This window comes from Geotrypetes seraphini, chromosome 7, assembly GCF_902459505.1.
Source record: "Geotrypetes seraphini chromosome 7, aGeoSer1.1, whole genome shotgun sequence".
Classification (NCBI taxonomy): Eukaryota; Metazoa; Chordata; class Amphibia; order Gymnophiona; family Dermophiidae; genus Geotrypetes; species Geotrypetes seraphini.
This window is the reverse complement of record NC_047090.1, coordinates 144,683,221-144,707,394: the sequence shown is the minus strand read 5'-3', so window position 1 is coordinate 144,707,394 and position 24,174 is coordinate 144,683,221. Positions and strand designations below refer to the sequence as shown.

The 24,174-nt window shown below is 43.5% G+C and overlaps 2 protein-coding genes across 5 annotated transcripts in view; one reads left to right on the top strand and one right to left on the bottom strand.

Annotated features, from left to right (window-relative positions):
* The window catches only part of JKAMP (JNK1/MAPK8 associated membrane protein), a 37,797-nt gene extending 37,521 nt beyond the window's left edge, over positions 1-276 (bottom strand). For both annotated transcript variants that reach the window (XM_033951792.1, XM_033951793.1), the window contains exon 1: positions 18-276. Coding sequence is in view for 1 of the 2 variants with exons in the window: in XM_033951793.1 (XP_033807684.1) it covers positions 18-21 (4 nt within the window). In the remaining variant the exon portion in view is untranslated. The remainder of the gene's footprint in view (positions 1-17) is intronic.
* On the top strand, positions 126-23,021 carry L3HYPDH (trans-L-3-hydroxyproline dehydratase). 3 transcript variants are annotated; one of them, XR_004540110.1, is made up of 6 exons: positions 126-730; positions 6,708-6,877; positions 12,043-12,165; positions 12,400-12,537; positions 15,209-15,316; positions 21,075-21,188. XR_004540110.1 is itself a non-coding variant. In XM_033951791.1 (6 exons), exons 2-6 carry the CDS (start codon positions 4,470-4,472, stop codon positions 21,198-21,200), a joined length of 672 nt encoding a protein of 223 aa, XP_033807682.1. In that variant the 5' UTR covers positions 595-730; positions 4,427-4,469; the 3' UTR covers positions 21,201-23,021. The 3 variants fall into 3 exon arrangements, 2 of the variants coding, with proteins under 2 accessions (XP_033807681.1, XP_033807682.1); XM_033951791.1 differs by lacking the exon at positions 15,209-15,316 and adding an exon at positions 4,427-4,584 and having other exon boundaries at positions 595-730; positions 21,075-23,021; XM_033951790.1 differs by lacking the exon at positions 15,209-15,316 and having other exon boundaries at positions 132-730; positions 21,075-23,021.
* The last annotated feature ends 1,153 nt before the right edge of the window (positions 23,022-24,174 follow it).

The following is a 24,174-nucleotide window of genomic DNA, read 5'->3' as shown; positions in this document are numbered from 1 at the left end:
CAAAGGGAGAAACTCACCCATTGCACTGAGACCGGGGAAAGGCCGGTTACAGTTCTATCGAAAGAGAGAAAAGCGCAGACATCTTCCGCCTCTGGCCAGCAGCTCCGCCAACTACTTCCGGGTTACCGCGGTCGCAGCGACGCCTCAACGATAAACGATTTTCATTGGCTGTGACGCGACGTGAGGAGATTGCCGGCTTGTTCCGTTGTTAACCCTGGAGTCACTGGACGCTTCGTGTTCGCCATGGAGCTTGCAAGACGGCAGCTGCCGCCGCACGATAGCCCCGTGCTGTCCGTGGTGGACATGCACACGGGCGGCGAGCCCCTGCGCATCGTAGTTGCCGGTCTCCCCGAGGTGGGCGGCCAAAGCCTGCTGGAGAAGCGGCGCTTCGTGCGGCGGGAGTTGGACTGGGTACGCCGGCTGCTGATGCTGGAGCCCCGCGGGCACCGCGACATGTACGGGGTGCTGCTGGTGCCCAGCGAGCACGGCGAAGCGCACCTGGGCGCGCTCTTCATGCACAACGAGGGCTACAGCACCATGTGCGGGCACGCCGTGCTCGCGCTCGCACGCTTCGCCGTGGACTACGGGCTGGCGCGGGAGCCGCAGTCCCCGGAGACCCGCGTCAACGTGCACTGCCCGTGCGGGCTGGTGACCGCCTTCGTCGAGTACGCGGAGGGCAGGACCGGGAGGGCCCGATTCCACAGCGTGCCCGCCTTCGCTTTCGCGACAGGTACAAGGACTCTGGCCGACCCCTATAGGGAACTTCAGCACCAGGACACTGGCGCAAAGGGGTAAAACGCGGATTTTAACTGCACGTCCTTCAAAGCCTTCATTTGTTGACAGCTAAGGTTTCAGATTTCATGTCTGCAGCTCCGCGTCTTATTAGCCCCTCATTCCACTGCTGTAACTGTTGCCGTTTCTGTGCTGACAGTCTTATTAATAATAATTAATTTGAGGAAACACCAGCTAAGGGAGGTCTGCGTTTTACCCCAGAGCTGCGGCAGGAAAAATTTTTTTTTTTTTTTTGCTTGTTTCAACTCGGTCTTGAACCCAAGACAGCTGCCATAATCTCTAGCCTATCTTGTTAGCTTGTGAAATAAAGTGTTGCCACTTTTAGTCTCAGCATAGGTTATGGCTCTGACAAACCTCCATGACACTTCCCCGCCCTAGGCTGAGACTAAAAATGGCAAAACGTTTGTCCTGAGGTGCGTGCCACTTTTAGGGACTGTTTTACAAAGCCGCGTGGCAACAGCCCCGAAGCCCTTTAAATTTCTATGAGCTTCGGGGCTGTTACCGCGCTGCAGCCGCTAGCCCGACTTTGTAAAACAGGCCCTTAGTCTTAGCATAGGGAGGGGAAAGCATTAGGGTCTGTCAGAGCTAAAGTGTCATGGAGGTTTGTCAGAGCCATAATGTCTTGGGCCCTGCTGATCTGGGTTCAAGACCTGGTTGGACCAAGCAAAAAATACATTTTCCTGCCACAGCTCTGGGGTAAAATGCAGACCTTCTGATAAAATATACAGGCAAAGAAAGAAAAAAAATCGATATCACTGTCAATACCCCTCTATGATTAATATCATTCCATTTTTATATTTATATTTAAAACGCAGACCTCCCTTAGCTAGTGTTTCCTCAAATTAATTATTATTAATAAGACTGTCAGCACAGATCTGTGGGATCAGAAATGGGAACAGTTACAGCAGTGGAATGAGAGGCTAAAACGCAGACTTGCAGACATGAAATCTGAAGCCTCGGCTGTCGATAAATGAAGATTTTTAAGAACGTGCGGTTCAGGTTTGCGTTTTACCCCTTCTCGTGTTAACCGAATACATAAAATGGGCTCGAAGGAGCCTTTGGGCAAGTCTAAAGAAACAAAGTTGCTGCTCAGCCTTGTGAAAAAGGAATTTATAACACTCCCCCCAGCCAGTCACATATAGATAAAGTGGGGGTTTATTGAAAATGGAATATGTTTATTTTATTATGTATATTATTTTATTATATTTGATGCATTATTCTTGTAATCGGTGCCTTGATGTTATATTTGTTGCATTTGATGATGTTTGCATCAATAAAACAGTTTGAATCTAACACTCCCCACAGGCTCCCTCCACTATCTCACATGCCACCTGCAAATGTTGGGTGTGCATCACTGATCCCACGAAATAAACTTCATTATACTAAGAACAAACCATTTTAAGCTACATGTGACCCATCTTGTCCGTTCATGTTCTCTTCTCCCTTCCCTTTCCCCACTCGTGCAAAGGTTGGCTGGTTGGCTTGCATGAAAAATAGCACATTTATTGGAGGTGTTGAACCCTGCTAGGAGCTGGCATATTCTATTTCTCTAAATTGACTGGTGATCGTGAATATATGGAATAGATCACCACCACCCTCCCCTAAATAACATTTCACAAACCTTTATATTCTGTTTATCTTGTTTAGTTTCCTTATTTTAATTTTCTTTAGAATAGCTCTGTTTTCTGATTATGGGTCAGAAATAATAGTGACACTTGCTTCCATCAATGCGTAATATTTTATTGCTGTTTTTGTGAAAATTACAGCCCTTTAGTATCAAGAAACAGCGTATCTGCAATGCTAACTTGTTGAAAATCTTACACTCATTGTAAATTATCCTTAGGGGTTTTTTTTGTACTTTAATACAAATAACCCACCCTCCCCAAACACGCAAACCTAAGCTTTTCTAACCCTTCCACATCCTCAGAAATTCCAACAAATCAAATAGTACCTAGCATGGAGATGATAGCTTCTACACAGCCAGTAGAGCTGTTAATACAGTTAGATCTCCTTACAGAACCTAGCTGAAATATAAACAACTAGTAAAATTAGAATAGGTAGAGCAAGTATCCCTCATCCCTTTATAGAACCAGTACACTCTTGTTTATAAGTAATTACCGGTAGCTTACATAAGTAATATACATGCCACATTTTGTTTCATATCCTCAGTCTTGGGCAGATTAGATCACCAATAGCGAGCAAGTTCTTTATGAATTATTTGCAAGACATTGAAACTAGAGAATGACACGGGGCCAAATTTTTTTCCCTTCTCTACAGGAATTCAATGTCCCTGCCCCATTCCTGCAAGGTCTGCCTTAACTGCACAAGCCTCAAACAATTATGATTTTAAAGTGTTTGAGGCTTGTGTAGATGAGGACAGAGTTTGCAGGAATGGGGCAGGGACAAGACAAGGAAAGAACTCGCAGGGACGGGATGGGAAAATGAGTTCAAGTGGAGATGGGGAAAAATTTGTCCCCGTGTCATCCTCTAGTTGAAATAAAACTTTAGCCTGAGATAGATCTAATCCCACTGGCTGCACTTGTAGTAATACTGAGGAAGATGGATCATTGGTATGACCCAGTATGGCTGTTCTTATGTATCACAGTATTAAACATAGCATAGTAACATAGTAAATGATAGCAGATAAAAACCTGAACAGTCCATCCAGTCTGCCCAATAGTTATACGCATTATAAATTCATGATTAAATTACTTTTTTCTTTGATATTTCTGTGCTATAGACAGTAGAAGTCTGCTAGGTATTGTCCTTAGGTTCCTACTACTGGAGTTGCCATCGAAGCTCACTCCAACCTATCCTAACCATCTCGTCATTTGTGGGATACAGACCATAAAAGACTGCCCAGCACTGTCCTCATGTTCTAAATTACTGGAGTTCCCATCAAAGGCCCTCCCCAGCCCATCCTAAACTGAATTGCCATAAACAGGACACAGACTGTGCAAGTCTGCCTAGTACCGGCCTCAGTTCTTCAATATATACTATTCATTTTCTAATTAGAGATCCTCTGTGTTAAATCTCCCATTTTTGTTTTATTCCGTCACCGTTTTCATCCCTACCACCTCTCTTGGGAGGGAATTCCAGGTATCAATCACCCTCTCCATGAAAAAGAAATTGCTAACATTACTCCTAAGTCTACCACCTTGCAACCTCAATTTATACCCTCTAGTTTTACCATTTTCCCTTCTCTGGAAAAGATTTGGCTCTATATTAATTCCTTTTAAGTATTTAAATGTCTGTAGCATATCTCCCCTGATCCCCATCTCTAGAGCATACAATCCAGGTCTTCCAGTCAGTTCTCATGCATCCTTTGGCACAAGCCCCCTACCATTTTCATCGCCTTCCTCTGGACTACTTCAAGTCTTATATCCTTAGCTAGATATGGCCTCCAAAACTGAACACAATCTCCAGCTCCCCCCCAAAAAAAAATTTTTTTAATCTATTTTGCCCAAATTTATGGGACACTCCCACAAAATGTATAAGTGGGTAATATGTACCCACAATATCACACCCACTCCTGCAAAGACTTGACATTCCTGTTTTAAATTTAACTACTGTATATACTTGAATATAAGTCGATCCAAATTTAAGTCTTTACCCCCATTTTCCCCCCAAACAGGAGGAAAAATGGTTGACTTGAATATATATTCTTGTGAGAATGCATGGGAGCCAGTCAAGAAGCCACTCAGCGCCAAGCAGCAGCGCCAAAGCACGCTCCTGTTCGGTGCTGCTCAGCGTCTGAAGAAACCCTATCTTGCGGCAGCCACCACCGACCAGGTTAGCAGCAGGGCAGGAGCGTGGAAAGCTCACACCTTCCCGCTGCATCTCTGGACCACCAGGGATCGGCAGAAGAGGTATAAGGACAGGACAGGAAGGGGGGCTAGGGTGCAGAGTCTGGCGGTGGCCTGCAATAATTCTGGGAGGGGGCGTTGGACCGAATATAAACTGGGGCCCCCATTTTTGGGCCAATTTTTGGGCTCAAAAATCCCAGTTTATATTCAAGTATACTGTATACGGTATGTGACTTGGAGGCAGATACCATTGCAATAAGAGTTTGACCCCTTGTTCTATTAAATTAACTGAAATAGATAATTTATATATATTTTGGTGGATAGCTTGCCAATCTTTTCATATATAATTCCACTTCTAAATTACGTTCCTACCAGATCTGATATAAAATTTTAGCTCTTTTCCCCAACAGAAGATCATATAAATTTTTAATTTTTTTTTTTGAGAAGCTGTCCTTGCTAGGAGGTCTTCAAAGGGAGTCCTGAAATAGATGATGCATCTGAAGGTACAAGTAAAAATCAGAACTTACTATACATACCACAAGCTTCTCATCTACATGCTTTATAATCCCAGCCAGGAGAAAACAGCAAGAGGGCTTTAATAGGAGCTGTTTTTTAAAATTCTCTTCTGCCCTAAAAGGCTCCACCTGGTCCCAGCCCTTATCGTAATAGTATACTTAAAATGGACTGGAGGCCCTAACCGTGCTCATTACCTACAGGCCACCAAAATAAATTAGGCCATTTATGTTGTTGAATATATACTCTCAGTCTAAACCTTACTCTAGGCCTAGACTCACACCATTCAAAAGTGGTCTAATTTGGGCTGACCAATAATATTTCTTAAAATCAAGAACCTCCATGTCTCCTCTGATTGTCCTATGAACTAAAATACTTTAGGCTATGCTAGAAGGATGCTTCCACTCTATATATGAAAAAAAATTCACTCTGCAGTTGGTAAAATCTAGTGTAGATATGTTTTGACAAAAATATAGGAAGAATCATCTTACTTATAGCAATTCTACTCATCCAGGTATGCCAGACTGTGTCTAAATTCAAGAACGCATGGGACAGGCACATGGGTTTTAGGGAAAGGAGGGGATAGTTGATGCTGTGGATGGGCAGACTGGTTAGGCCATTGGCCTTTTTCTCCCATCCCCTGGTCTAAATGGTCTCCTGAATGTTGGGAAACCATTCCTAAACTATTTCACTGCCTATCTCACTCAATTTCTGAATAGATGTTTATATTTTGGAATGCCATTACAGTTGCTTAGATTTAATGAGACTATACCAGACAGAAGTTAGAGAGGCTGCATGGACATAGGGGATTTTAGGCAGATGTGGTGGAGGTACCCAAAGATGAGGGCCATTAAAAGGGTGCGTTAAGTAACAGGAATAAATCTCCTCTTAGAGAAGGCTTGTATGTTCTTGGGGTTTCATGTAGAACTAAAAAATTGTTCATGAGGAAGGGGAGACCTTCCAAGTTATTTTCTTCTGGTAGCTCAGATAGTTGTTGCCTTGTACTGGAAACAGCAAAAGGCTCCCTCTATGGAGAATTGGTGGTCCAAGGTTGGAATATAAAAGAAATGAAAAGGGCAATACCTCAATTTAAAAAAAAATTATGCAGGTTTGAAGCTACAGGGCAACCCCTTCTGAAGTTTAAAAAGTGATTGAGAAATGGAGGGGTCTTAATCTATACTGTGTAGTAGAGCCATTGTAGCAGAATAGCCCCTCCCCCCCCACACCCTCTCTCTTTTTTTTTTTGTATTATTTAATACCCACCTAGTAGGTAGATAGCATTTAGAGTAAAAAAAAAGTTGTTGCAATTTAAGATTTGATACTCCATTCTAAATCTTATAGATCTTTAGTTCAATCACAGTAATTAACTGTCTGTGGTAACAAAATGATGTGATAAAGACACGAGTTTGTGTTACATCTTGTTATATTATGCTTATTGGTATGATGAGAGATTTGTACTATGAAAATACCAATGTAGGTAGAACTGATAAGATAATTGCTAATGATTAAATAACGATTTAAAAAAACAGGGTTTAAGAAACAATGGCCAGTGCTCATTCTCAAGTGATTTTCCTGTATTTGTGTTTTCTGTTTTAGACGTTATAGTTGACGTTCTAGGATTTGGAAAGATAAAAGTTGATATTGGATATGGTGGTGCATTTTATGCATATGTTAGTGCCAATAAGTTTGGATTAGACGTTTGCTCCTCAAAAACAAGGGATCTTGTAGATGCAGCCTCTGCAGTCACTGAAGCTGTCAAAGCACAGGTATGTGTACCTTCCTACACCACATACTTAGAACTTACTACAGTGTACAAGTCTGACCAAGCTAGGCTGCCTGCATTATGCTATTTGCCTTTCAGCAAGTGATTTTGAGAAATTTATCTGCTTGTTTGGAAGGGGAAAAGTGAACACATTAAAATAAATTTAATTTTCATTGTGGCCCAGTCCTTAGGAGCAACAGGCTCAGGAGCAACCTTAGGGACCACAGGCTCTAAACTGTGGCCTGGGTCATCAGGCCCAGCAATCAAACCTGCTACACCAGCCCAAACTACACCATCTGCTGAAGGTAGAGAAATACTGAGGTTTTCAGATTACACTAGTGTTTTTATGTACAATGTTACTGAAAGAGTCTGGTTTCTCTACCTCCATCTGTGGGTAGAGGAACACAACCCATTTATATGGACTGGACCAGGATTCGAGGAAAGAAAACTAACAGGTATGAATAAATTTTAACATAGTATGCCTCTTTTTACATAGGGGAATTAACATTTCTAACAAGTGGCAGCAACAAGACAAAGTGAATGCCTTAAAAGGCAGCTGAAATGTGCTAAAGTATCAAAGCAACATGGCCATGTCCAAACACCCTGTATCAAAATGTGCATGCTGATTCAAATTTACTGCCTTTTGTGAAGTTCAAAAATGAAGCAAATATAAATGTTTTTTCTATTCCATGGGTTTATATTCAAGTGCCCTGCTCTGCCAAGTTCTGCACCCAGCCCCTCTTCCTCCCTCTCTGTCCTGCCCTTCCGAGCTCTGCACACAGCCCCTCCCTCCTCTGGCTTTGCACACTGTCCCCACTCCCTCCCTCCCCTCATGCCTTGTAGCAATTGTCTTTAACTAAGTGCATAGATAAGGTGACCATATGTCCCGTTTTCAATGGGACCGTCCCACCGCTTCGGGATGCCGAAATGTCCCATTTTCAGGGACAGCGTCCCGAAGCTGTGCGCAGGGACAACGGACCGGCGATTGCTTCCCCTCCCTCCTTCCCTGCCTATAGCGCCGATCAAATCCCGGTTTGCCGCAGCCGCTGCTTCTTGCGTCCAGAAGCCTTCTTCCCGACATGCAAGTGGGGGCAGGGAAGGCACTGTCAGGAGGAAGCCAAGTTGGGCAGTAATCCCTCTTTCAATTCAGGCATTGCCACTAACCATCCTCTCTCTTGGGCATCCCGGGGCTTGTAGTTTCTCCACGAATCTAGGGGTGGAAATGGTGAGCGTTGGAACTATGACTACCAAAGTGCAGTGCGAATGACTCCAAACTGGCCATTCCCCTCTAGAACTGACGGTCCCCTGGCTAAAGCGTGGCTTCTTGGTTGCCTGAATGGAATATAGCCTCAGCCGCGCAACCGCTAGAGTTCCTGCTCGCGCCGTGGCAGAGTAGGCAGCAAAAATAGGGTATATGTGTGTGAAAAAGTACAGATGCTGATGAAAAGTTCTGGCACAACAGCAGCTGTCGCTGCTGGGAATTAACAGGTGGTGTACTTAGAACTTTTCATCAGCATCTTACAGCATCTGTAGTCCACCTCAGTTGGAATGGCAAGGTGATGATGATGTGCCCAAACTAAGTTAACCCGCTTTCGGATGTGCAAAGGTTAGGCATCAGTGGACATGGGAAGGAGGCACTGGGGGCACTAAGGACATGGGAAACCTGCTTTCGGATGTGCAGAGGTTAGACATCAAGTGGACATGGGAAGGAGGCACTGGGGGCACTAAGGACATGGGAAGGAGGCACTGGGGGCACTAAGGACATGGGAAGGAGGCATTGGGGGCACTAAGGACATAGGAAGGGGCACTAAGGACATGGGAGGGAGGCACTGTGGGCACTAAGGACATAGGAAGGGGCATTAAGGACACAGGAAGGAGGCACTGGGGGCACTAAGGACGTAGGAATGGGTACTAAGGACATGGGAAGGAGGCACTGGAGGCACTAAGGACATGGGAAGGAGGCACTAGGGGCAATAAGGACATAGGAAGGGGCACTAAGGACATGGGAAGGAGGCACTGGGGGCACTAAGGACATGGGAAGGAGGCACTAGGGGCACTAAGGGCACAGGGAGGGGCACTAAAGACATAGGAAGGAGGCACTAGGGGCACTAAGGGCACAGGAAGGGGCACTAAGGACATAGGAAGGAGGCACCGGGGGCACTAAAGACGAAGGAAGGAAGGAGGGAATAGAAAGGGACAATTATTGTGCCTGAGTGCAGAAAGAAAGAAAGGATGCACAGTCAGAAAGAACCGCAATCAGAGACTCATGAAATCACCAGACAGCAAAGGTAGGAAAAATGATTGTATTTTCAATTTAGTGATCAAAATGTGTCAGTTTTGAGAATTTATATCTTGCAGTAGATTTGTCTATTTTTCTATAGTTACAGAGGTGACATTGCATATTTTAAAGTCATCTGCCTTGACATCTTTGAACCCCCCCCAAATATAAATGATAATTAACATTTTCTCTGCGTATAGTGTGCTTTGTAGGGTTTTTTTTTTTTAAATTTATAGTTACCATTATGAATTAATAAGATATTATGTGTACATGAAAAATTAATGGAAGAAATTGGGGGTGGGATTGGGGCGGGGCTAGGGCGGGACTGACAATTAATAGATGTCCTGTTTTGTGGAAAAAAATAAATGGTCACCTTATGCATAGAGCCAGTCTTTTAGCAGGGAAGGGCCATTTCCTGAGGTGCTTTCATTTCCTGGGACAAAGCTATATGAGAGAGAACACTTCTAAAAGCTAAGCTATTTAGAATTTCATAGTTATGTTCTTAATCTGATTATAATATTTTTTTACATGTCTAAATCCAAGTCTTCTCCTGCTTTCTTTCCTTCCTTCTGCTTCCCTCCCCCCGAAAAAAAAAATCATCAGTTCTTTCACTATATTGAGGTAGTTTGGTTCTGTGTTCTCGGGATAAGACTTATAGTCCCCCCAACCCCAGGGTTTCCTACTCAACTGAATAATCAAGAATACCCGGTCAGTTCCCATTCCAGCCAGTATTGGATCTGGTCCTCACAAACGGGGAGAGTGTCTCTAATGTGGGTGCCCACCTGGGAAGTAGCAATTATCAAATGGTTTGGTTTGATGTAATAGCTAAAATGGAGGGTGGCCACACAAAACTCAAAGTCCTAGATTTCAAACATGTGGACTTTAGAAAAATGGGAGAGTATCTGAAGAAAGAGCTAATAGGATGGGAGGACATGAGAGAAGTGGAAAAACAGTGGTCCAAGCTAAAAGGAGCAATAAAAATGGCCACCGACCAAGAGAAAAAGAAAACCGATATGGTTCTTCAAACTAGTGGTGGAGAAAATAAAGGTAAAAGAGTTGCCATTCCTGAAATATTAAAAAAAAAATCAAGAAGAGGCATACAGAAAGGACGACTGGATGCAACTGAAAGAAGCCAAGAGAGAGATACATCTGGCGAAAGCGCAAGCAGAAGAGCAAATGGCTAGAAATGTTAAAAAAGGGAGACAAAAGGAGGAAAACAAAAAATAGAATTGTGAAACTGAAAGAAGCTATGGACCTATTGTGGAGAGTGATGAGAAAAAGCTAACATGCTAAACAAGTACTTCTGTTCTGTGTTCATAGAAGAAAATCCTGAAGAAAGACCGCGATTGGCTGGCAAAGTTACACATAAGAAGGTAGTGGATTCCAAGCCATTCACAGAAGAAAGTGTTTATGAACAACTTGAAAAATTAAAGGTGGACAAAGCAATGGGACCAGATGGGAAACATCCCAGGATACTAAAGGAGCTCTGGGAGGTTCTGGCAGGCCCTCTTAAAGATCTGTTCAATAAATCCTTGGTGATGGGAGAGGTTCCATGGGATTGGAATAGAGTGGATGTGGTCCTTCTTCACAAAAGTGGTCATAGAGATGAAGTGAGAAACTACAGGTCGGTAAGCCTCACTTCCATTATTGGAAAATAATGGAATCATTGAAGGAAAGAATAGTGAATTTCCTAGAATCTAATGGGTTACAAATCCAAAGCAACATGGGTTTGCTAAAGGTAAATTGCACCAAACAAATCTGATGTAATTTACTTAGATTTCAACAAAGCGGTTGACACAATTTCTCAAAAGAAGCTCCTGAATAAACTTGGCAGGCTGAATCTAGGACCCAAAGTGGTGAACTGGATTAGAAACTGGTTAATGGGCAAACATCAGAGGGTGAGCTGCGACAAGGGCACTGATGGCAGGGTAGGCATCACGGCGTAATACAGGGCACCAACACTAAGTAAGCTAGAGCAGCTGCAGTGAGAGGCAAATGCCACATACCCAAGCAAGTCCCCTGGTGTAGGCTGACTCTGAGGCTGGTTTCTGACTTTCTGAGCACTACAAAAAGGCAGGCAAGAGGGCTGCTGTGTGCTTGCTAGGAAAGTGTGGTATAGTGGTTAGAGCTACAGCCTCAGCACCCTGAGGTTGTGGACTCATAACCTACGCTGCTCCCTGTGACCCTGGGCAAGTCACTTAATCCTCCAGTGCACCAGGTACATTAGAGAAATTGTGAGCCCACTGGGACAGATAGGGAAAATGCTTGAAGTACCTGTATGTAAACCACTTTGAGTGTGGTTGTATAACTACAAAAATCAGTACACAAGTCTCAATCCCTTTTCCCCTTTCCCCCCTTGCTATTAGAACCTTGCATGCAGATTGAAAAGTTATGCAGCTAGCCAGCGCCTAAGAAGGCCCATACTGATGGGAAGGTCAGGCAAAGAATGGGTAGCTCTGAGCCAAGATTGGGTGAGCCTGGACACACCCAAGCCCATACGTAACTTCACCCATGGGTGAAAGTCTTAGTGACTGAACAAAGGTAACATCTAGTGGATAACAGCTAAGTTTTTTTGACCTGTGATCCTGGCTGAGAGCTGTCATTGTAGTGGCTGAACTAGACAGGAAAGAAAGAGATATTTGTAAGTTGAAGTTTATAGTACTATAACTAATTAGAAACCAATTTTGACTGATTCCCCCCCCCAAAAAAAATTTACTGAAAAGGCAAAAATATTGTTTAGAGGGAAAATGTATTTTTGTTTCATTGCATGCCGGTGCTATTGAAAGTTCTGTTACTGGACTGTGACTCTTCTTTTATGGAATGCATCTGCAAGTATCATTACACACCGCACCTTTATGCTTTTATAACTCTATTTTGATTTTTTTTTTTAGGTCAAACTTCATCATCCAGATAGTGAAGACCTGGCTTTTCTATATGGCACAATATTAACAGATGGCAATGATGCATTTAGTGAAGAGCCAACTGCCAACATATGTGTGTTTGCTGATGCACAGGTATTGAGAGAAAATACTCTCCAGCAAAGTCTTATAATCTCCTGTGCTGACATTTACTGTAGTACAGGTGTATGTTGATCCAGCACACAAACGGAGTTTTTGCTCTTCTGCTTTTGGAAACACGAGATTCTATTTTACTAATCATTTGCACAAACGTACTTACATGAACTTTGGAAATCACCTTGGAATATATTACTATATTACTGAACAAGTAACCAGTGTTTATTTTTGTAGGTTGATAGAAGCCCTACTGGATCAGGGGTGACAGGTCGCATTGCTCTACAGTACCATAAGGGGCTGATTCAGCTGAACCAAACCAGAACATTTAAGAGTGGTACAACTGATTCGTTATTTACTGGGAAAGCTGTGAAGGTAATGTTTCTTGTTTGTTTTCTTTAGAATTTGCTTGCACCTTTTTCAGTAGTAGCTCGAGTGAGTTACATTTAGCTACGGTAGGTATTTCTCTGTCCCTGGAGGGCTCACAATCTAATTTTGAACTTGGGGTAAGTCACTTAACCCTTTATTGCTTGAAGATCACAAGAAGCAACAGTTTGAACCAGGCTACCTTGATAGCAAGCCCTATGCTTAACTACTAGGCTACTTATAGTGCAAAGGGTACATTAGATTTGACAAGTGGGTTTCTTCCCTTCACCTGTGAGGTTTGCAGAAAACATCATCTACATTTTTCAACTCTGCCTCCTTGTGTCACTGGGTTGTGCCTCAGTTCCTGAGTTTTTCCTCCTGCAAGCGAAAAGAGAAGGTGTCATCATCTGCTCTGCATTTATTATTCTTGAGTTTTTATCTGACTTTTAAGGCTTTCTGGTACTGCAGATGATCCCAGGATATCTGGGACAGCTCTGCCTGAGAGAAGATATAGTAGCTAGGGGTGGGGGCATCTACCCAGCCAGCCTTCACGAATTCTTAGATATCTTAGGGTGTGTTCCCCTGCGAGCTTGGCTCGCCCCTGACTTTTCAGGCGCTTGAGCACAAGCTGAGTGGCCTTCTGTTGGTCCAAAGGACTGTAGTGAATGCTGGCTGTTTCCCCCCCTCCCCCAAAGGTGCGGGAGGAACTAGTGGGGTCGAGATAGGGTTACCATATGGCTCCAGTTAAAGGGGGATGGATTGAGACATCCGGATTTTACTTCCATTGTTTTCAGTGGAAGTAAAACCCAGAAATCATCTCAATTGTCCAGCTGCAGTGTAAGCTAATGCAGGCACAACACCCAGCAGTTCTATGAGTACAGTTTATTACTATCTAAGGGAGACTTAGGGGTAGTTCAAGAGCTAGACTTTTGAGGGTCTCTGGGGCTTCCTATAGGGTTCCTCTCCTTCAAAAACTTTTTTTTTTCTTGGAAGTTTGATATAGCTCTCCAGGACCATTTTCTAGCACCAAAATGCTGCAGCAGCAGCCATCTTGGATTTTCCAATTTTATTTTAAAAGCCTCTAGCTGCCTCAAAACACCTCATTTTGATAATAAATTATTTTTATGGGCTCCCTAGGCCTTTCTATCCCTGTATCATGCCAGTTTTGGGCTGGCTGGCTGAGGAGCGTCCATGTGCCACATACCGCAGGGCACATGAGGGGGGTCAGGAGCACTGGGCTTAGCCTCCTCTGATCCCTATAGGCCACATGTATCAAACACAAGGCCCGCGGGCTGAATCTGGCCCGCCTGGCCTTTTTATGTGGCCCGCGGCAATGTTCCCGATCTTCCCCTTTGAGCCCAGTGTGACCTCCCCTCCGCGCTGGGCTGACGCTGCCATGCCGGAAAGTCCACCAGCCTCGGCAGTGCTGTTCGTGGCTTCCCTTCCTGCCCTCCGTCCGCCGCGATCCACCCGGGAGGAAACAGGAAGTTGTGCGTCATTGAAGACAGACTGTGGCAGGCAAAAAGCAGGAGGAGGAGCCAAGCACAGCACTCCCGAATCGCTGAGGCCGGCAGATTCCCCGGCCTGGCAGCGACATTGGACCAGCGCCAGAGGGAAAGGCACGACAGGCTGAGAAGAGAGCGAGATGAAGGGAGAGAGGTTGGACCTGGGGAAAGGAAGGCAGGCAGGCAGACAGGGGGAGAGATGGGATGAGGGGAGTTGGGAAGAGAAAGGGAGAGAAGCTGAATCTGGAGATGGAAGGGGATGATGAAATGTTAGGCCTGGGGGTGGAAGGGAGAGAGAGATGTAGCATCTCCTTTTTTTTTTTCAATTTCCTTCCATTTCATTGTTCAGCATCAAGGGGGGAGGGAAGAAGAACAACAGAAAAGAAACAGAGCAAAATGTTGGACCAAGAGGAGAGAGGAGGAGAAAGAGAAGGAAATAGGAGTCTGGGAAAGGAGTGAGATGGGAAATGGGAGAACTACAGAATAAGAGAAGATGGAAAATTGATAGGTAGCTGAAAATTTAAAAAGGAGAAGGATGAGAAAGAGGGCAAGATTTGAGTGGATAGAGGCAGAAAAGGAAAAAAGTTGAAAGGGAAAAATCAATATGTTGGAGACAGGGACTGGAGCAAGAGAGGAGAAAAAAAATGGACAGCAGACACTGGAAAGAGAATTAGAAGATAGACAAAATCAGAAAGAGAAACTGGAACCAAAAGCAAAACGACCAGACAACAAAAGGTAGAAAAAATAATTTTATTTTCTATTTTGTAATTGCAATATGTCAGATTTGAAATATGTACCCTGCTAGAACTGGTGTTAGACAGCAAGTGTGAACTAGGACCTAAAAAAGAGGAAAAGTCTTTTTTTTATTTATTTTGTAGCCAACGTGGGGTTGTAGAGGTTGCATCCCTATACTTCTACTAAGACTAGCCCCCTCCTTTGCTGGCGCGCAGCGAGGGATTTGGCGCCAGCGATTGTGAGCATCGGAGCCTTCACCGGCGCTGGGGCCCACTTTGCGCATCGGCAAAGGAGGGGGCAAGTATCTTAATAAAAAATCCAGGCCATGACTTAGTCTGCGTTTTAGATTTTGGCCCCTTATATGATTTGAGTTTGACACCCCTGCTTTAGGCTGTTAGAGTCTTAGGAAACTCATTTGTTTTGGCATAAATCCCCTCTAGAGCCCTTGAATGGCAACTTGGTGGCAGCAGCAAAAGACAAATGCGGAGATGCTTCTGAACCCATGAGGGCACAAGAAGTTCCCCTGAAGAGATCCTCAGGAGGTCCAGGTCAGGGATTTGACTCTGATTTTGTAAATCTGATGGTTGAAGCTTTTGTGAAATTCAAAGCATCTGCACAGAGTATTGCCGGTGGTGGCACATGGGGGTTTACCTTTGCAGAGCACAGTTCCTCAGTGGAAACCTTTACTGCAGGAAATAGAGGGGCAGTTAGAAAAGGACTTGATTTGGGGTCAGGGCCAATGTCTTTACTCCTTCAAAGTGAATCCTCATGAAGGATTCAAGGTCTCAGGTGGGTGGTAATAGCCAAGAGTCTGTGGCAGCCCTAGACCAGGGAGAGGTCCCAACGGTGTGCAGACATTTCAAACCGGTGGATTGGATGGGAATCATTACAATATCTTTGCAGGAATTAAATTTGGAACTTCCACAGCTCAGTTTTCACTTATAAGCAATTCTAAGTTCCAGTCCACATTATTTCCTTCACATACAGAGATAACCATGATGTTGACGGAGCACTGGGAGGCACGAGAGGGTCCTCTGAGGATTACCAAGGTTATGTTGAATCAATTTTTATTTTCAAATAACAGAAAGCAAACTAACAGGCACTAACCAGAGGAATAGAATATAAACAATCAGATACATTCCCACCCAGACCATCCCCACCCCAAACCCCCCAATCCAGAATCAAGAAATAACTGTAGTGCAAAAATTGTACCCAATGGCGCCTGACTTCAGCAGCTTTTTACACCACCTAAGGTAGATTTGTCAGTAGCACAGGTAACTAAGCGTACTTCGCTCCCTAGGGGGGAGTGTGGCGCAGTGGTTAAAGCTACAATCTCAGCACCCTGGGGTTGTGGGTTCAAACCCACGCTGCTCCTTGTGACCCTGGCCAAGTCACTTAATCCCCCCATTGCCCCAGGTACATTAGATAGATTGTGAGCCCACCAGGACAGACAGGTGAAAATGCTTGAGTACCTGAATAAACAAACCATTCTGAGCTCTCCTGGGAGAACGGTATAGAAAATTGAATAAATAAATAATGAAGGGAGGAGTGATATTAAAGGATGCATAGGATCGCAAGGGGGACTTGTTCCTCAAAGGACCAGCTTTAGCTGTTGGTCTGAAAGCGGCAGCTGTGGCTTCCTTCATGGTGTGTGTTTGCTATAAAATGCTGCCCAGACTCCATCTGCGGAGGAGAGCACATACCCCCAGGTGTTACTGTCAGGGGTGGATTATGTAGCAGACACCCTATATGATGTTTTTAGGGTCATGAGCAAGGTATGTGCTTATTCTATCTCTGCCCGAAGAATATTCTGGATTAAATAATGGGCAGGAGATTCTGCTCCTAAAGCTACTTTGAGCAGGCTCTGTTTTACTACTACTACTACTATTAATTATTTGCTCTTTGACAAGTGGTTGTACAATAATATGACCAGTGTGGCAGATCGTCATCCTAAGTCATTGCCAGACAGTAGACCTTTTGTGGATACAGATGGTCTTCCCCATGCAGAAATAAGCTCCTCTGCCCAGAAATCTAGAAGACAGAGATTCAGGAGTTCTTGATGAGTTCAGGCATCCACCTCCTGCTCAGCTAGTACCAAGAAGTCCCAATGACACCAGGCCATAGCCTGAGCTTCCCTAAAAAGGAAGAAGGCTCTCTGAGTACAAGGAGGCCTTGGTGAAGATCTGTTCAGACAAAAGGGTGCTGGACATCATGCGAGAGGGCTACAAGCACAAATTTTTTTTTGCCCTCCTTGGAAATTTTTTGTAGATTCTCTGGCAGGAAAACAAGAGAAAGCATCCAAAATCAGAGCATCATTAAACCAGCTTCTGGAGATCCAAGCTATGGAGTCTGTACTGGATGCAGAATCGGGCTTGGGCAGATACTCACCAACATCCCCTTCAGTGTCCCACCCACTATCCCACCAAGGGCATACCGCTCCACATTTCCTCATTGGTGATACTGATGATGGATGCCAGTCTGTATGGCTGGGGAGGTCATTACAAGGGTTGCCTAGTCCAGGGCTGCTGGTTACCCTCTCAGAGAAACATATTGGAACTGAGAGCCATTCGGCTAGCACTAAAAGCCTTGGAAAGTATCTGGAAGGCAAAGCAGTCAAGGTTTTCTCAGACAATGCCAAGCTGTGGCATACGTCAACAGACAAGAAGGCTTAGTTAAAATTGGAGGTCCAATTGTTATTTCGTTGGGCGGAAGCCCACCTAGAAGCCATATCAGCGGCCCATGTAGTGGGAGTGAACAATGTTCAAGCTGACTCCCTCAGTTGACAGACTGGATTCAGATAGTTTTCAACAATAGTGTGAAGAGTTGGGGAAGGCCAACAATCGATCTGATGGTGTTAGCAAACAACAAGAAAGTATCTCAATACTTCAACTGGCAATTTGAGCCAGGAAGCGCTGGCATAGGCACCATAATCCAGCCTTGGCAAACAGCAGAGCTGTTGTACATGTTTTCTGTGCAGTATTAAGGTGATGCTCTAACCTGAAACAAGCAGTCATGGTTGCCCAGATGCTTTGGCTGACTTGTTACCAGTGAAGCTCTTATCTTGTTGTTAGAAGCCTAGTGGGAATGATTAGTGCCTGTTGGAGCAGAGTTCCTTATCAGTGAAACTCCCAGGCTATTTTGACAGCACATCTGGCCAGACTGACTGGAGCTGTCTGGGATTTGAACTTTCACACATAAATATCTTGTTTTTGTTAGTTCTGTATAATCTAGATGTAACCTTATATTTTGAAATATGTAATATCCTCAAATTCTGGGAACATGTTCCATCCTGTGTGCAAATCTTACTAGAAAAGGAAGACCCTTAATGAGGCTTGTTGTAAGTTATCTCGCAGTGAATGCGCACACTGCCCAGAAGCATTTCCTGTGGGAGAGCTCCTTGCCTAGCTGTAATGGGTTACCCAGCTCGTGAGAGGCAGTGGATGCATGAGGCACAGGCACCTATGGTGATGTTATTTTTCCTTCTTTCTTTTACTAATGAAGGCCATAGCTTGTTTTAAAAGAAACTCGTGTGTGATTTCTATTGTACAATAGAGACAGTAGGTAAAAACTGTTTTCTACTGGCTTGTAACTGTTACAGCTAGGCGAAACTGCTGGGTCATATGAAGAAAAGCATCCCATTTCAGGTTGGTGATTCTAATGGTGCCAGATTGGCTGTGTCGTCCATGGTAAGCGGATCTAGTATGATTACAACAGGACAGATGTCTGGCTACCTTTACTGTCAACACTTCTGTCACAGGGCCCAATTGCCCTAGAGGATCCAAAATACTTTGATCTTACGGGTGGGCTTTTGAGTGTGCAGCTTTAGCACAGAAAGGATACTCAGCGGTAGTCATAACTACCCATCTATGATCCAAGAAGCCAGCGATTGTTGCAGCTTTGGCTAAGTACTGGAAAACATTTCAGCACTTATGTGATGGTCAGAAGGTAGAGCTGTACACGGCTCCCATATCCATAATCATGTCATTCCTTCAGGCCTCAAAAATGGCCTAGTGGTTGGCTCTCTCAAGGTGCAGGTAGCCAGCCCCTCATGTTTTACAGCTTGAGTGGAGAAAGAGTCCTTAGATTCCTATCCTGACATAACTAGATTCTTGAAGGGAGCATTGTGGCTGCATCCTCCTATGCAACAACTGTTCCCTGCACGGAATCTTGTTTTGTGTGCCTTCTATAAGGCTCTGTGTGAACCCCACAGAATACATTACTGATGGATCTTACAGTAAAGACAGTTTTACTGGTGACTATCGCCTTGGCAAGAAGGGTTTCTAAGCTCCAGGCTCTAGGCTCTATCATGCAGGCTCAGGTTTACAGAGGCAGGTGTGTATGCCTTCCTTTCTACCAAAAGTGGTCTCAGCTTTTCATATAAATCAGGAAGTCCGGCTTCTGGCATTCCATGCCACAGGTATAAAGAAAAAGGATTTAGGCTTGGCATTACTAGACATGAGGAGAGTCCTCCATTATCTTGAGATGATGAATGAATTTCGTCTGTCTGACCATCTTTATGTATTAACCAACCTCAGCAAACGGGGAAAGCCTGCCTTGAATGTATCCATCTCTAGATGGATTCCAATGGCTATCTCATCAGTGTACATTGGCTGTGTAAACAGCTGATTTATTTGAAATCTCATTCCACAAGAGGAGATATGTAGAGCAGTTACATGGTCCATCCTCCATATTTTTACAAAGTATTAGAGTGGATGTGGCAGCACAAAATGGACAGTGCTTTTGGGTCCTTAGTGTTCCTTGCAGGCTCATCTGCCCTGCCATAAACTCAGGGGACTGCTTTGGGTATGTCCCACTTGTCAAGCCTACTGTACCTTTTGCACTAGAAGGGAAGATTAGGTTCTTAACTCAATAATATTCTTTCTAGTAGAAGGGTACAGTAGGCTTAATGACCCAACTTATCAGATGTTAAATTAGCCTGCTTTTTGACTTAGACACATATTGGTGTCTCCAGATGCTAGTATCTGCAGGGAGCGTGTGGGGAGAGTGCCACAGTGGTTAAAGCTACAGCCTCAGCACCCTGAGGTTGTGGGTTCAATCTCATGCTGCTCCTTGTGACCCTGGGCAAGTCACTTAATCCCCCCATTGCCCCAGGTACATTAGATAGATTGTAAGCCCGCCGGGACAGACAGGGAAAATTGTTTGAGTACCTGAATAAATTCCTGTAAACCGTCCTGAGCTCACCATGATAGAGACTTTTAAGATCATGAAGGGCATAGAGAGAGTAGAGAGGGACAGATTCTTCAAACTTTCGAAAAATAAAAACAAGAGGGCATTCGGAAAAGTTGAAAGGGGACAGATTCAAAACGAATGCTAGGAAGTTCTTCTTTACCCAATGAGTGGTGGACACCTGGAATGTGCTTCCAGAGGGTGTAATAGGGCAGAGTACAGTACTGGGGTTTAAGAAAGGATTGGACAATTTCCTGCTGGAAAAGGGGATAGAAGGGTATAAATAGAGGATTACTGCACAGGTCCTGGACCTGTTGGGCCGCCGCGTGAGCGGACTGCTGGGCACGATGGACCTCAGGTCTGACCCAGCAGAGGCATTGCTTATGTTCTTATGGAAGAATGGTTTAGAAAATTGAATAAATTTTTTTAAAAATGTTAGCAGCATTCTGTTGGGACCTGGTCTCTGTGGGGGTGGAGGGCAAGAGGAAGTTCTGTTTTTGTTTTCAGCCAAAACCGATCAGTAAATTTTGGCTGCTGATTTGGTTTCGGTCAAAACCAAGACTCCTGGTTTCAGTCAGCTTCTAACTTTTATGTGAAATTTAGGTACAGAATAGAGACAGGTCTTGAACTCATTTGCATTCCACAACTGAATAATACAAAAATGGTCCCTATTGCACATATATTTTTGTGGGTCTTGGAACATAACCTTTCTTGCAGCTACCTAAGATCTATGTACCTGCATTTGTAACCTGCTCTTAAGCTTTGGAAAAGGCAGTGTACTTACTACTGTATACTATATCAGTACTGGATATAACATAATTTTATGAACTTGTTGAGTAAATAAAAAATCTGTAAAAATATAGTTAAAAAATCTTCCTCTTGCTCGTTCAGTGCCATTTAATAATGTGCAAGGTTGAACATTGCAATGACTGCTAGGATAGGAAACAAGAATCTTATCAATAAGATACATCTCCACAAAGTCCATTGCTTACAACTGTACTACTTAGATTATGGTTTTTGACATCTTGCAAGTCTTATCCGTATGGTATTTAGAAATTATATCGACTTCAAAGATCTACAAAAAAAATCTTAAAATACTTTGTGCTTTCCCTTTTTCAGGAAACTATATGTGGTGACTTCAAAGCTGTTACTGTAGAGGTCTCAGGACAAGCCTACTATACTGGAACTGCGCACTTTGTTTTTGAGAATGAAGACATGCTGAAAAACGGATTTTTTCTAAAATGACTAGTCTTTTTGTTGTGACATTTAATAATAACTATGATTAAGAAGGTAATTTTATAGACGTTCAACAAATTCTAAATTTATATCAATTTGCATCAATATAATCAACTTATTTTGCTACTACACCAAAACCAAAAAATATTGTGATAAAATAACTCTCTAATATATTTTTGTCATATTATACTAAGAGGTAATGCTGAAAAGTTCTCAGCCCAGCCAAGAAGAGAATGATGTGGAGCCATGACATTTACAAGTTATTCCACACTTTTCCTTTCAATGATATGAAATGAAAAGTGTGGAATAACTTGTAAGTTTCATGGCTTCACATCATTCTGTTCTTGGTTGGGCGGACAACGTTTCAGTGGCCCCTCATAGTTGCATTCATTTTAACTCTATTTTAAATAAACATCTTTTTAAAAACATTCTAGCAGTTTGTAAAAACAACAACAAAGAAACGATTTGAGGAAAGGCAAATTCAGCCTTCTATTTGTAAAAGCACTCAGTGCTGATGTCGATGCTGGGGGGTCACAGTGGGCTGAGTATCGGGTTTCAAGTTCCCCTGCCATGCTCAATGTCAATGCTGACGTGGTACCAAAAAGTCTTTCAAATTTAAATTTGTGGACTTTGAGTGGCCTCTTTTGCAAAGAGATACAGAGGACACAGTGAATGTCCCGATGATTAGGCCCAGACCATAGGAGCCAACTTTTCAAAATAATTGGGGTGCTCGACTCATCAGAAATTACCAAGTCCATATAAAGGAAATTAAAGCATGGTGGGTTGTGAACACAACTGACCAGGCTCTCCTTAAATGAAAAGCACAGCAGGTAGTGCCACATAGGGAGGACTTGTGGGTAAAAGAAATGCTAGGGGTAGCACTGCAAGTCCCACTAGTCTCTCTTCCTCCCCAACCCCAATTCATAACCACAGTTTACCATCCTACTCCCAGACCATCTATACCACCCTAGTGCTATGCCATCCAGTCAATCTCATATTCTCCCCCTCCCAGCCAGTCCTCAATAGTCCCTCTTCCCTTACAAACCTGTGCATACCATACACTTACTTACTTTTCTCTTATACCATCTCTTCTTCTTTCTCAGTTCCTCCCTGCCTTAATGTCTTCATCCTCCTCTCATCTTATTCTGTTTTTCCGTCACTTCAATGCAGTTTGACATTTGTTTTAGGGTATGATGCTTAATATCAACCTTCCCCCTCCCCCCTTTGCACTCCAGCCACTCATTCTATACTTCTCTGCTCTTTATGTCCTCCTAACTTGACCTGCCTTGTACTAATTCTTTCCCCCGTTGGGTTCCCTCTCTACCTTGGTCAGTTTCCTTCCCCTGCAGGCTATGCACACCAATCCCTCATGCTTCCTAAGCAGATTCATTGTACATTTCAACATTTTCATCCCTGCCCTTTCTGGCAAGGATTGTATTCCTCCTCCCCCTTCCCAGAGCCCCAGACACCATGCATATCTAGAACTCAAACTGAAATACAATAGCAGTTCCATATCCAGAAAGGCTGCTCTGCCATCTGAATGCACACATCTTGCAAGCTCAGAAATCATTGTTGCTCCACAGCCCCTAGGGCCACATTTGTTTGGGGTTCTTCTTGCTCTCAGACTGAAAATCCCAAAGATCACATGCTGAGAAGGAAATCAGAGAATCTAAAGATAAGCATTCATATCAACCCATGGTGTGCCAACCCACCTGCTAAAACTCTAAAAGTTACAGAGAAAGTGTTTGGCTTAGGGAGTTGCGTTAGCTCTGACTCTAATGCCTTCTGCAAAAATGGAAGTTGGCATTTCATTTGGTGCTAACAACTTTGGCACAATGCCTTCTTTATTAGTGGTGATTCCAACATAACATCCCGCTTACTCTTTCCTTTTATCAAACACCCCTTTCTTTCTCCTTCGTTTTCTGACCAACACTATTATACCCCTACTCCCCTCTTTTTCTGGCACACATTATGTGGAAGGATATAGAGTGGCACACCACTATAGCAGTACCCCCTCATTCATGGTGCCCTACAGAGCCACAAAGGTCATAGATCTCAAAAGCTAGCCTGTGGCAGATCTGTGCAGATAGTGAGAGTGGAAAGCTAGGGCTTAGCAGCTAAGACAAGAGGAAAATCAAACCAAGAATCTCTTACATGACTTTGTGTTTGAGTCAATATGTGGATTCTTAAGAGCATTTTTTTTTCTTTTAAAAATAATGTATTTAGTTTTAATTTTAGAAATGTAATTCTGTTTATTTTTATGGAAACTGCTTTGTTTAAAGGTGGTATATAAATTTTTTAAATAAATAAATAAATTAACCCCCTTCCAAATTCATCCATCTCTCCTGTAATCTCTTCCAGCTGCTGCCATGCTCTTTCTTTAGGACTATACAGCATAATGAGCCCACTTACCCCCTCTTTTACTAAGGTGCGCTAACTGATTAGCACGTGCTAATTCGATTAGCGTGTGCTAAAGGCTAATGCATTCATAGACTAACATGCACGCATTAGTGTTTAGCGCGTGTTAATCGGTTAGCACATCTTAGTAAAAGAGGGCCTTAGTCTCACATCACTGTCTCCCTTATGTAACAAGGGAATGAGTGTTTATTTTTGTGAAAGGAGATGGTGTTACTCTCTATTTTCCTTTCAATAAGTGACTCGATCATAGATCTCTGTATTACAGAGCTGCCAAAAAGAAGCAATTTTAAAAATATTTTTTAGACTATGGCTTAATACCTATGTTCAAGCGATATATCAAATGCAAATCAATCCAATCCAAATACTGGCACAATCCCGTCCTCCTGCCCCATGTCTTTTTGGTATAATTATATATTAATTCTAGTGACTATAGAGCTGGAGGAGAAGGGCAAAATACAGTTATTTACGTACCCTTGATCCAGCCCAGTTGGCACAGAAATCTCTACTAAAATTTTTCAACCTTTGTGCCTGTGGTTTAGCTTCAATTTTCTGTCTCTACTTATCT

Bases quoted from the DNA above. Each gene is read 5' to 3' on its own strand.
- L3HYPDH (XM_033951790.1), top strand. From the start codon at position 244: ATGGAGCTTGCAAGACGGCAGCTGCCGCCGCACGATAGCCCCGTGCTG. The intron at 731-6,707 runs GTACAAGGACTC...TTTCTGTTTTAG, and splicing joins CGCCTTCGCTTTCGCGACAG to ACGTTATAGTTGACGTTCTA. The intron at 12,166-12,399 runs GTATTGAGAGAA...TTATTTTTGTAG, and splicing joins GTGTGTTTGCTGATGCACAG to GTTGATAGAAGCCCTACTGG.